The sequence below is a fragment of the Vollenhovia emeryi genome, unplaced genomic scaffold (assembly GCF_000949405.1).
Source record: "Vollenhovia emeryi isolate VEMERY1.0 unplaced genomic scaffold, V.emery_V1.0 DF939348.1, whole genome shotgun sequence".
NCBI lineage: Eukaryota > Metazoa > Arthropoda > Insecta > Hymenoptera > Formicidae > Vollenhovia > Vollenhovia emeryi.
Window position 1 is genome coordinate 37,354 of NW_011967018.1, and position 12,396 is coordinate 49,749.

Here is a 12,396-nt window from a genome sequence, read left to right on the forward strand (position 1 = left end):
TATCTACATGCAAATATATAATATACAATTTAAAATTTAAAGAAATTTTACCTTTAATTTTGGATCGTCTGTAGGAATTACTCGTGCCTCAAAATGTGCGCTCTCTCCCTCCCGTAAACCATCAATATTACTTAAAGGTACAGTGAACATAGGAGCTTTGCCACGTTCTTCTACAATCTTTTCGTCCTTTGTACGTATCATTGAGTCTTCGAGAGTTTGGATTTTTTCTAGACCGCCTTCCATGCCCTTCGGAAGTTGCGATTCCAAAACGAGATTAGCCTTGGAGAAGCATTTGAGCGTTGCTCTTGTAGAATCTTCGCCATACTTGTTAACGGCCCTGCATTCATAAACCCCGGAATTCTCTTCGTAACAATAGAGTATGTCCAGGATAACAATACCAAAGTCATGGAAGGTGCGATATCGATGGCCGTGAGGAAGTTTCTTGCCGTTGTAATACCACTCGACTTTCAAATCGGGATCGTTCACTGGGGTCAGTCTGGCCTCGAAATGTGCGGACTGCCCTTCTACCAGTTTCGTAATATCAGCGATCTGCGTAATAAACTTGGGTGGTTCAGCAACGGGAGTCGTAGGCGTAGTTGCTTGCTCTCCGGTATAACTTTCGAGCTCTCGAATTCTAGCGAGCGAGTCCGGCTGCAGAGAATCTAAGTAAACTCCGCTTTTGCCGAAGCATCTGATCGTGGCTTTTGTATAATCCTCGCCGTATTTATTGCTAGCTTTACAAACGTATTCTCCGGTGTCATGAGACATCACTCCGGCAATATCCATAACTACAAAGCCAAAGTCAGAGACCATTTTGAAACGTGACGAGTGTCTTAGAGGCTTTCCATTGTGGAACCACTCGACTTTCATGTGAGGATCACCCACTGGGATTAGAGTACACTCAAAGTGAGCCGATTGACCATCTTTTAAGCCTTCCAAGGATTGAATCTGCGTCGTAAATTTAGGTTTCTGTCCCTTGGACTTGTCGACGCATTCCAGTTGCACACTAATTTCTGCTTTACCCCATTTGTTAGTGGCCCTGCAAGTATAAGTGCCCGAATCTTCTATTTTGGTGCCGAGAACTTCGAGGACAACCATGCCGAAAGCGTAAACGGTTCTCGTGCGGTGACTAGCTTCTAAAGATTTACCATTGTAGAACCATTCAACCACCATAGTTTGATCACCAGTAGGGATGAGAGATGCTTCGAAGTGAGCGATCTCTCCTTCCGAGAGATTGGTTAAATTCTCGAATTGCGATGTAAACATCGGTGGTTGACCTTCTTCCTCTCCCAAGGGAACTCCTTCTTGCCGTTTCAAAGATTCCTCTAAATCTTGAATCGCTTCGAGACCTTCCTTGCCTTTGGGGTGCTGTGACTTTTCGATGACATTTTCCTTTGTGGAGCAATAAATAGTCGTTGAAGTGAAAGCTTCGCCTGCTTTGTTATAGGCCTTGCAAGTGTAAATACCAGAGTCACGCTCGTAAACGTCCGTCAAGTCCAAAGTGACAAATCCAAAATCGCTAGTCATTTTGAAGCGTGAACCATGTTCCAAAGGTTTCCCATTAAAGTACCAATCGATCTTCAAATTGGGATCATCCTTCGGCTCGACTTGTCCTTCGAGATGTAACGGTTCGGACTCTCCCAGTTTAAACTCGGGCCCGAGAGGCACCGTCCAGATCGGTTTAGGATACTCATGTTCAGGACCTTCTTCTGGTCTCTTGTATTTTGACAAATAAGCATCTTCGGCTTCTTTCACTTTCTCAAGTCCAACTTCTCCTTGTGGATGCTGCGTTTGAAGATAAATATTTTGCTTGCTGGTGCATTTTAAAGTACCAGATGTCTGTGCACTACCTTTCGAATTTGTGGCTTTAACGGTAATGACGCCAGAATCTTCTTCGTAAGCATGAGTCAAGTCCAGAGCTACGTAGCCGAAATCATAGGTACTCTTAAATCTAGCACCGGTCGGCAAGGGTTTACTGTTCAAGAACCATTCAATCTTCATAGTCGGATCTTTCGATGGTTCTACATTACATTCGAAATGAGCATTATCACCCTCGATACATTCCACGTTATTTAAATGAGTAATGAAAACTGGTTCTTCGTACGTAGGTTCTGGTTGCTCAAAAGAGGTAATCTGAGGCTGCTCCAAAGCATCGATTTTTGGCAAAGCGTCAGGATGTAAGGTATCTCCATATAACCAGTGACGATCGGCAATTTTCAGACTACAGGTCGACACGGCTTCTCCCAAAAGATTGGTTGCTTTGCATGTGTAAATCGCCGAATCGTCGGCTCTTAGCCCGTTGATGGACAATGTTACTAGACCAAAATCAAACGTACTACGAAGTCTCGTTCCAGTCTGGAGGGATATTCCATTCTTGAACCATTCCACTCTTAAATTGGGATCCGCCCGCGGCTCCACTTGAGCTTCCAAATAGACATTTTGACCCTCTGTCAGTTTGTCAAAGCTCTCGAGATGTTTAGTGAAAACCGGTGCTTGCTGCGGCGTTGTGTCGATAAACATTTCCGGCACTTTATTAAGTTCTGCTTCCTTCAATTGAATCTTTTGCCATGCGTCCGCTTGTATGCTGTCAGAATCGATAGCTGAACGGGCTTTTACTTTCAGGGAAATCGACGATATTGCCTCGCCTGCATGGTTAATCGCTTTGCAGGTATATACTCCGGAATCTTCGGGGATAACTTTTAGAATGTCTAACGTTACGTACCCGAAATCGTGACTTACGTGAAAACGTGAACCTAAATATCAATGCACAATGATTTTTAATTAATGTCCAATACCCGTGATACTAAATGTCACTTATCGAAGGAAAAACGCTATCTTACCCATTTTTAATTCGATTCCGTTCATATACCACTCAAATCTTAAACTTGGATCGCCGACAGGAACGACTCTGCATTCGTATCTAGCCATTTGTCCTTCCCAAAGTTCAGTTGGCCCAGTTAATAATTGCGTAAAAATTGGCTTATCAAACATCTTTTCCGGCTCCTCGGGTCGCCCAGTTTCCTTAGCTTCCAACTGAGCGATTCTACGTTGAGCCTCCGGATGTTGAGTATCTAACTGTATGCTCGCCTTAGCTGTATTAATGTAAATAATTTATTAAACAGATGAAATATCTCTCGTACTAATTGTAAGTCAATCTTATTGTAGCTTGATTAAATTTAATAGGTAAAATTATTTACTTTTGATCTTCATTGAAGCTGTGGTAACCGCTTCGCCCAATGGATTAGACGCACGACACATATAAACTCCTTTGTCTTCATCACGCACGTGAGCGATATCCAGAGACACATAGCCAAAGTCATGCACTTTTGTGATCCGTGAACCTAAGGAAATTGCAATTATATAAATAATTTTGCGTACGAATTATAATTATATCATGTAACATTTTGCATCTAATGATTCTTACTTGTCTCAAGGGGCACTTCGTTTCTGAACCATTCCACTTTGAGCATAGGATCACCCACGGGTATGAGTCTACATTCGAAATGTGCGGTGTGACCCTCGGCAATGCCATCGATATTTTGCAAAGGTTGAGTGAACACTGGCCGCTGCCGTGTTTGAGGCTCCGGAATATCCGGTCTCTTCCATGGCTGTTGGGCTTCGAGCTCTCGGATTTTGTCCATTCCCTCAGGCCGTTGGGAATCCAGAATAATGTTATCTCGTGGAATTACTTTAAGCTCGATAGATGATACGCATTGTCCCAACGCGTTAATCGCCCGTACAGAATATTGTCCTGCATCTTCGGGTACAGCATGGCCAATATCCAGAGCCACATATCCGAAATCGAAAGTCACATGGAAACGCGCTGCCGATGGTAATGGTTTACCATTGTGGAAGAATTCGATTCTTAGATTTGCGTCATGCAAAGGCTCTACTTGACACTCGAAGTGAGCTGTTTGCCCCTCATATACTTCGGTTGTACCCTAGAAAGAATTCTCGTGTTTCATTTTCTTTGCTTTACTTATTAAACTTTTTATATTTATTATATTCATATCTATTATAGTCAACTCATGTTATCGTTATGATTATTTACCCTAAGCTCAGTGATAAATCTTGGTGGTGAGACTGGCGGTTCCTCGATTTCTAATCGTGCCGGATGACCTTGGGCCTCTAATTCTCGAATCTTTTCTAGACCATCCGGATGTTGAGTATCCAAGAGAATACTTCGTCGTGCTGTGATAAAAGAAGAAACCATAAACTGTTTTCTTTTGTTTTTCTTGGTAACTATATTTTTATATATTATCAACTTTGTGCTTGCTTTTTTAAAATAAATCCGATTTTACAATCAATCTTGAGCTGAAGATAATCAAGTCAATGTATCTCGAAATGTCACGTTCATATGATTAACAATTCTATGAAGTATGATAATTTTATATCATCTGTAAAACAGAATTTGTTTGAGTTTGCAAGATTTACGAGTTTATAGATTTTTACCAAAATTCTTTTTTTTAATAAAACTTTTTCGTAAAAATATCATTGGTACCCGTTCGACAAGTGACGTTTCTCTTGTTGATAAATTTTGTCGTTGCTGACAAATGTTTTCAAGTTCTTCGCGAGTGGAAAATTAGACTTCGGATATTGTGCTCTTGCTGACAATTACGCAAAATAGTTAGTACAGAATTAACATGTACGAATTAACACGCAATGCGCTACCGATACTTACAGCCGACTTTGATAGTGCAAGTATTAACGGCTTCGCCAGCCAAGTTGGTTGCTTTACACATGTATGTACCGGAATCTTCAGGATAAGTATAAAGAATATCGAGAGCCACATAGCCAAAATCATGCGTTGTACGGAAACGATGACCAGTTTTAATAGCAACTCCATTGACAAACCTATTAAATTAAAGAAAATTCAATCGATTGAATTATACGGCATCATATCAATATCGTTATATTATTGTCATTTTTATTCTATTTCTTAGACATTTAAATTCTAGATGAATATTTCTTGGATTATAGATGCAACTACAATGTATCATCCATGTGTGTATTGAATATTAAATATTCACCATTCAATCTTTAAATTCGGGTCGTTAATCGGTTCCACACGACACTCCAGATGAGCATGCTCGCCTTCCTTGAGATGATCCAGATTGTTTAGCGGCGTTAAGAATACAGGTTTTTGATGAATAACCTCTTTTTCAATATCTTCTTTGACTTCGATAGTTTCCAATTCTCGAATCTTTTGTAAACGTTGTGCATCCAATGTATCGAGATATAAGCCTTGTTTCGCTATATAAATCAAAACAATTAATGAGTCATGTGTCTATACTTTTAGTAATTAAAAGCTTATAAAGTGAGAAATTATGTAATAGTTCGTTCACACTAAATTTTGGAAAGTAAACATATGAAAAATTCATCTCGCTTTATCTCGTGTTCTCTCGTTTGTTTCGAAAGTCCGCGATAAAAATATTATTTAATGGGTACTCGTTGATCAAGTTAGCAATCTAAACAGAGTGTAAAATATTACGTACAATCCACGCTGATCACGCAAGTAGTGACTGCTTCGCCAACAGCGTTTCTCGCTTTACACATATAAGTACCCGAATCTTCAGGATAGGCATAAAGAATATCGAGAGCAACGTATCCAAAATCGTAAGTGGTTTTAAATTTATGTCCTTGGGGAATAGGACGTCCATTCCTAAACCATTCAACGATCATCGTCGGATCATTCACGGGAGTCAACGTAGCTTCGAGATGGGCGCTTTTGCCTTCTGGGAGGTGTTCAATATTCTTCAATGGTCGTCCGAAAGCAGGCTTTTCGGCGATGACCGTATCTTCTTTGGTCACTCGTTTATATCTTGAATCATCTTCAAGATATTGTATCTTTTTCAATGCGCTCTCATGTTGGGTATCATGAATAATTGATGCTCGAGCTAAAAAGAGATTTTCATTTAAATTAATGCGAAGCGATATAAAAAAGAAAACATTTAAATTAATACGAAAAGGAGGTGAAATAAAATGTGTAAAATACGTGTATAAATTTAAGTTATAAACTTAAGAAACGAGTGATGTATGTACACCTGCGCACACGCAATAAAATCGAAGCTAATTTAAGCTACGTTGTCAAATGCGCTCTTATATTACTCACACTTCACATCAAGATTAATCGAGCTCTTTGCCGATCCCAATTTATTGGTGGCTTGGCAAGTATACGTGCCCGAATCCTCGGCATATACGGTCAATACATCCAACGATGCGAATCCAAAATCGCAGGTAGTTCTGTACCTGTGACCGGTGGACAACGGTTTGCCATTGTGAAACCATTCCACCTTCATGTTGGGATCAGGATAAGGTTCTATGCGACACTCATAATGTGCGCTTTGTCCTTCGACTAAACTGGTAGGTCCGTTTAGTTGAACCGTAAAAGATGGCTTGTCTTTTACCACAATCTCCTCCTCTTCACGCCGTTGATATTTCGAGGTATCCTCCAGGGCTTGAAGTTTCGACAAAGCGCTCTCATGTTGTGATTCAAACTGCAAGGCTGCCTTGGCTGCATTTTACAAGAATTTTTCACATAGCGCAGTAGTATAAATTATCAAAGGAAATCGTATACGTCATATATGTATAAATGAATTCCGTCAATGGATAAAGCACCAAAAAGTTTTTAGTAGGCTTGTAATATCTTTGTTGGGCAATATATGCAATACTTATTTGTAGTAACAAATAAGTTTAACAACGATGTAAGAATAAAAGTTCTTCAAACCAATCAAGTAAAAATAAAATGTAAGAATTTAATATCATAAATCAATATAGGATCTTAATCATTTTTGCTTAATGATGTAATTATAGCGAAAGTTAATAATGTTAATTAATTATATTAATCGGAACAGTTTATCAAATTTATTAAAAAATTAGTATTATTGATTATGTTTGCAAACTGTGTGAAATATATAATTGTATATACCTGACTTGTACATTAAATTAACGATGTACTTACATTGAACAAATAATGTTGCTGAAGTAACTGCTTCTCCAAGTTCGTTTATAGCACGACATGTATAAGTACCTGAATCTTCGGGATTGACGTACTTCATGTTCAAGGCGACGTATCCAAAATCGTGCATGGTCGTTACGCGATTTGCTTTAAAAAAATTTTTAATGATAAAGAATATTTTTTTGAAAGAATAATTTTAATGTGTAAGATAATATCTTGGTATATAAATTTGCAAGATGTTAAGCTTACAGGCTAAAATAGGAACTCCATTACGTAACCATTCCACCTTTAGTTTGGGATCACCAACTGGAATAACACGTGCTTCAAAATGTGCTGCTTGATTTTCAGCAACACGGAGATCTTTTATTGGCATCGTAAAGACTGGAGCTTGCGTAACGATTTCTTCGGTTGTAGTTTTACGTTGATAACGAGACGTGTCCTCCAACGAACGAAGACGTTGAAGAGTTTCTTCACTTTGAGTCTCCGTGTAGATAGATTTTTTAGCTGTTGGTAAAAAAATAATGAATTAATACTATTGACATTGGAAGAAATTTTCGAACAAATCTTATAGTAACGAAAAGCTTACAGTGAACGATAGCAGTTGCAGAAGTGATAGCTTCACCAATAATATTTTTAGCTCTGCAAGTATATGTTCCAGAGTCTTCAGGGTACGCGTACATGATATCGAGAGCGACGAAACCAAAGCTGTTTGTTTCGACGAATCTTGAGCCTGCTTTTACTGGTTTATTATTATGGAACCATTCGATTTTCATTGTTGCATCGGATACCGGAATTAGTCTGCATTCAAAATGAGCTCGCTGGCCCTCTTTTATTTCGACATTATTTAACGAAGTTGTGAAAATAGGCGCTTGAGTGGTAGTTTCTTCAATGACTTCTTGTCTATGATATTTGGATTTATCCTCAAGATAGTGAATCTGTTCGAGTCCAAGCTCGTTTTGCGTGTCCGTTAGTATTTGTGCGCTTAAGCGACACGTTAAACTACAGAGTACCTCATCACTTCCTACCAGATTAACAGCACGACAAGTATATGTTCCAGAATCTTCGGCAATCAAATCAATTACATCCAATGCAACGTAGCCAAAATCATGAATTGGACGGAAGCGATGTCCTGCAAATTTATTTGCCCAAGATTTAATATAATTTAACATATATGAACTAAATATTTTAACAAATTTGGAAAAAGAAAGAAATGTATGTAGTTAGATGATAATGTACATTTATATGTGTGTGTATACAGTTGTGTCACTATTGTGAAGACGAAATAACAATAAGACTGAGACGAATTACCTATCGTTACTGGACGACCATTCTTAAACCACTCGACTTTTAGGTTCGGATCCGTTACCGGTTCCAGTTTGCACTCGAAATGAGCATGTTGTCCTTCTCGAAGATTTTCTTGGTTTTTCGGTTTCGTAATAAATTTCGGCTTTACATTGACAACTTCATCCACTAGTTCATGCCTTTTGTATCGCGAAGCATCCTCCAAGTACTGTATTCTTTCCAATCCTTCAGGATGTTGAGACTCTAAAAGTAAGTCCTTCTTGGCGTGTACTCTTACGGAGCACGAAGTAACCGCTTCGCCGAGCTGATTTCTAGCTTGACAAGTATATACACCAGAATCTTCAGGATAAACGCCAAGAATGTCTAGAGCCACATAATCAAATTCGTAAGATGGTCTGAATCGATGACCAGTTTTGACCGGTCGACCATTGACGAACCAATCGACTTTCATGGTCGCATCACCAATTGGCTGAAGACGACACTCGAGATGGACATTGGTTAGTTCTACGGTTTCAATATTGTGTAGAGGTCGAGTGAACTGAGGTGCTTGCATCACAGTGACTTCTTCTTGTTGAACTTTGCGATACCTGTGCAATAAAATAGTATAAAATAAGACAATGATTGTAAAAAGATGTGGTTTTACAAGGCGATAAATAAAGCAAACCTTGACGAGTCTTCCAACATTTGTATTTGCTCAAGCGATTGTTCATTTTGCGTATCAGTGACAATATCAGATCTTCCAATAACTCTGACGCAAGCAGAAGTATGCGCGGTACCCAGGTGATTAGTAGCTCTGACTGTATATTCACCAGAATCGTAAACGGTAGCGTGTACTATATCGAGTGCGACGAATCCAAAATCATAGTAAGTTCTAAATCTAGAACCGACTGTGACCGGACGTCCGTTTTGGAACCATTCAACTCTCATCGTAGGATCGCCCATCGGTTCTAGACGACACTCCAAGTGAATATTTTTCCCCTCGCTAACTGGCTTAGGATCGCTCAATGGCTGAATAAAAATTGGTTTTGATTTGGATATCTCTTCGATATGATATTGCGGCTCGATAAACTTGGATTCTTCTAAACGTTGAGTCTTCTCGTAAGTGCCGCGATGCATACTACTGGTATCTACGCCGGAACGCGCTGAAGTGAAGAATCAATAAAGCTCATTAATTGTCTATTCTCTGTAAATTTCTTTAATAATGCATAGATAAAATTATACATCTTACTCTCTACAGTCATGGTGGCGGATAAACGAGCTTCTCCACTGGCATTTCTAGCCACGACGGTATATGTGCCAGTGTCTTCGGAGCGAACCTGAAGGATATCAATAGAAACGTATCCGAAATCGTGGTACATCTGGATTCTATTGGCAGCAGTAATGGGTTTGCCATTGTGGTACCACTCGATCTTCATACTCAGATCACTTTGAGGTTCGACGCGTGCTTCAAAGTGTGCCCGTTGACCTTCTACAATTTTATTAGTACCTTTAAGATTACCCAGGAATCGCGGTGCCTGTGTAATCTGCGTTTCTTCCTGAACCTGTCGTAAGTATCTACTCGAATCTTCTAGAGACTGAATTTTTTGGAGACCAGCAGGATGTTGGCTGTCATAAATAATATCATTCTTGCTGATCACACTTAACTGAGCGGTAGTGTGAGCTTCACCAGCTCTATTGTAGGCTCGGCAAGTGTATATACCAACGTCATGTATCGTTACATATTTGATGGTCAATGCCACATAACCGAAATTGAAGAAGGTTGTAATCCGAGAACCTAATCCCGAAAAATTTTCGTCAATATACAGATGTATGATACATATGTATACATTTACATAAGGAGAATTATGTAGTACTACTCACTAGCTTCTACAGGTCGTCCATCTTTCAACCACTCGACACGGAGATTGGCATCACCAATTGGTTCGAGACGTGCCTCAAAATGGGCAAATCCGCCTTCTCTGATGCCGCTCTGATCCTTAATAGGCGATTTAAATTCCGGTGGGCTACTTAGTTCAGGCTGCTCCTGCACATACTTTTGGTGCATGGCCTGTTGATACGCTTCCAATTCCTCAGCAGCCTCTATGTACCTCAGTTGTTCGGGAATACCCAAGTCTGTTGTAACACTTGTTCGCGCTACACAATAATTAAAAGATCAATGTTTGAGAATGGAGGAAAAAAAAGCTGTTTGAAAATAATCCGTGATGGAGAGAGGGAGAGATTATTCTCACTAAGAATAAGACTCACCAAAAACACGAAGAGTCGCGGAGCTGATGGCCTCTCCCAAGCGGTTCACAGCTCTGACGGTGTAAGAACCTGCATCTTCAGCCCGTAGGTGCATTATGTTGAGTGAGACGTATCCGAAGTTGAAGATGCTAGTGATTCTTGAGCCTAGTGAACAATAATTTAACATTAGTCGTCTCTTGCATTAATTTTTTAAACAATAAAAATTGCCCCTTCCAGATATCAATACTCACTGGCTGTGATTGGTTTTCCATCTTTGTACCACTCCACTTTCATGGTGGGATCGCTAACAGGCGTCAATTGCGCCTCGAAATGGGCGTTACGACCTTCCTGTAGCTCACCAAGATCCTGGAGCGGGCGGATGAAAACCGGTCGCTGAGAAGAAGTCTCTTCTATACTCTCCTGTCTTTGATACTTGCTGTAATCCTCAAGCTGGTGTATGTACTGGAGGCTGTCGGGGTGTTGGCTTGCTTGCTCAATTGTAGCACGTGCTGAAAAAAAAGTTGATAGTTGTAAAGAATACGGTATAGATAATTATTTCTCGAGACAAACCTATAAAGTATTCTCTTTACTTACGGGTTACGCTGAGGGTGGCTCGAGATTCAGCAACTCCCGTTGAGCTTACAACGCGGCACAAGTACTCGCCGCTATCTTGAAGAACGATGCTAATGAGATCGAGTGAGATAAAACCAAAGCGAAAAACGGAAGTTGCTCGGGAACCTATGAAAGAGATGTATACGCCATGCAAACTGACTCGGTAATGTATGGTCGTTGTAAAAATAAAATATAAAAATTTATTACTTACTCGCATCGAGTGCTCTGCCATTGACATACCACTCCACCCTCATAGTAGGGTCACCCACCGGTTCGATTCTGGCCTCGAAGTGAATTCGTCCACCTTCGATTTGATGAACGTCCTTTAGCGGTATAATGAAACATGGTGGGGGATAAACTTTGTCTTCTTCAGCGGGCGGCAAGTAAGGTTTTGCACGTTCCACATGTCTCAAGTAAATCACTTCGGGGCCAGGCGCTGGTCTACAGACATATATTATATTATTACATTTTTTGCTAGAGAGTATGGAAGTGGAGCTGTTTGATAAAGTTCTGATTTGATGTTGCGTCTGCACATTAATGAGGATATAAAATAAGACTTAGGAAAGTCTCTCACTCTGGTTCGATAATTTTCGTTGGTCGGGGTAAATTCAGGCGTCTTGGTTCCGGGGTCGTTCCTTTTGGCGTCTCAACAAAGAGCCGTGCTCGAGTTGCGGTAGAGCCGGCTACATTTTGAGCTGTACACTGGTACCAGGCTGCATCCGAGAACTTGGCGCACGGGATGTCCAAAGTCGAAGCTCCGCTACCATCGCTCGATATACGTATTTCAGGACCAGGCGTTATCGGTACGCCATCCTGTGAAAGTTTTTGGTGTCAGAGAAATCGTAATTATACAGCCGATAAAATTCGAAGAAATTACTTTTTGCCACGTGATACGTGGAATGGGTGTGCCAACTGCGCGTGCCATAAAGACCACGGGTTCTCCCTCCTTTACGCCTGTTGTAACAAAACGTTCGACAAATTTCGGTGCAACTACTTGTTCCTTTTCAATAACGCTTAAGTTGCATTGACAAGAAGTCTCGCCAGCTTTATTTCGAGCAACGCATGTTACTATGCCAGCGTCGGCGCGATTCACGTTTGTGATCATCAACGAATTGCTACCAGATTCATTCACAAGAATTTTGTGAGTCATGTCATTGGCGACTTGTTGGCCGTTTATATACCAAGTAACTTCGGGATATGGACGTCCAGTTACGCGACAATCGAATCTGAAATATATTATGTATTGTAGTGTTACAAACGCTACTCTCATTGAAAACGGTGTCTAACCATAAGAGTGAAAG

The 12,396-nt window shown here is 40.3% G+C and overlaps 1 protein-coding gene across 1 annotated transcript in view; it reads right to left on the reverse strand.

Moving 5' to 3' along the window:
* The window catches only part of LOC105558393 (titin), a 44,307-nt gene that overhangs the window by 27,213 nt on the left and 4,698 nt on the right, over window positions 1-12,396 (reverse strand). The window contains exons 7-28 of the mRNA XM_012006047.1: window positions 11,973-12,321; window positions 11,670-11,908; window positions 11,307-11,536; window positions 11,078-11,221; window positions 10,735-10,992; window positions 10,505-10,648; window positions 10,121-10,393; window positions 9,489-10,034; window positions 8,925-9,402; window positions 8,267-8,847; window positions 7,545-8,087; window positions 7,208-7,462; window positions 6,962-7,105; window positions 6,113-6,514; window positions 5,496-5,897; window positions 5,031-5,253; window positions 4,682-4,854; window positions 4,052-4,191; window positions 3,425-3,941; window positions 3,198-3,341; window positions 2,841-3,092; window positions 52-2,753 (exon numbers count right to left, since the gene is read on the reverse strand). Coding sequence (XP_011861437.1) covers window positions 52-2,753; window positions 2,841-3,092; window positions 3,198-3,341; window positions 3,425-3,941; window positions 4,052-4,191; window positions 4,682-4,854; window positions 5,031-5,253; window positions 5,496-5,897; window positions 6,113-6,514; window positions 6,962-7,105; window positions 7,208-7,462; window positions 7,545-8,087; window positions 8,267-8,847; window positions 8,925-9,402; window positions 9,489-10,034; window positions 10,121-10,393; window positions 10,505-10,648; window positions 10,735-10,992; window positions 11,078-11,221; window positions 11,307-11,536; window positions 11,670-11,908; window positions 11,973-12,321 — 9,139 coding nt within the window. The remainder of the gene's footprint in view (window positions 1-51; window positions 2,754-2,840; window positions 3,093-3,197; window positions 3,342-3,424; window positions 3,942-4,051; window positions 4,192-4,681; window positions 4,855-5,030; window positions 5,254-5,495; window positions 5,898-6,112; window positions 6,515-6,961; window positions 7,106-7,207; window positions 7,463-7,544; window positions 8,088-8,266; window positions 8,848-8,924; window positions 9,403-9,488; window positions 10,035-10,120; window positions 10,394-10,504; window positions 10,649-10,734; window positions 10,993-11,077; window positions 11,222-11,306; window positions 11,537-11,669; window positions 11,909-11,972; window positions 12,322-12,396) is intronic.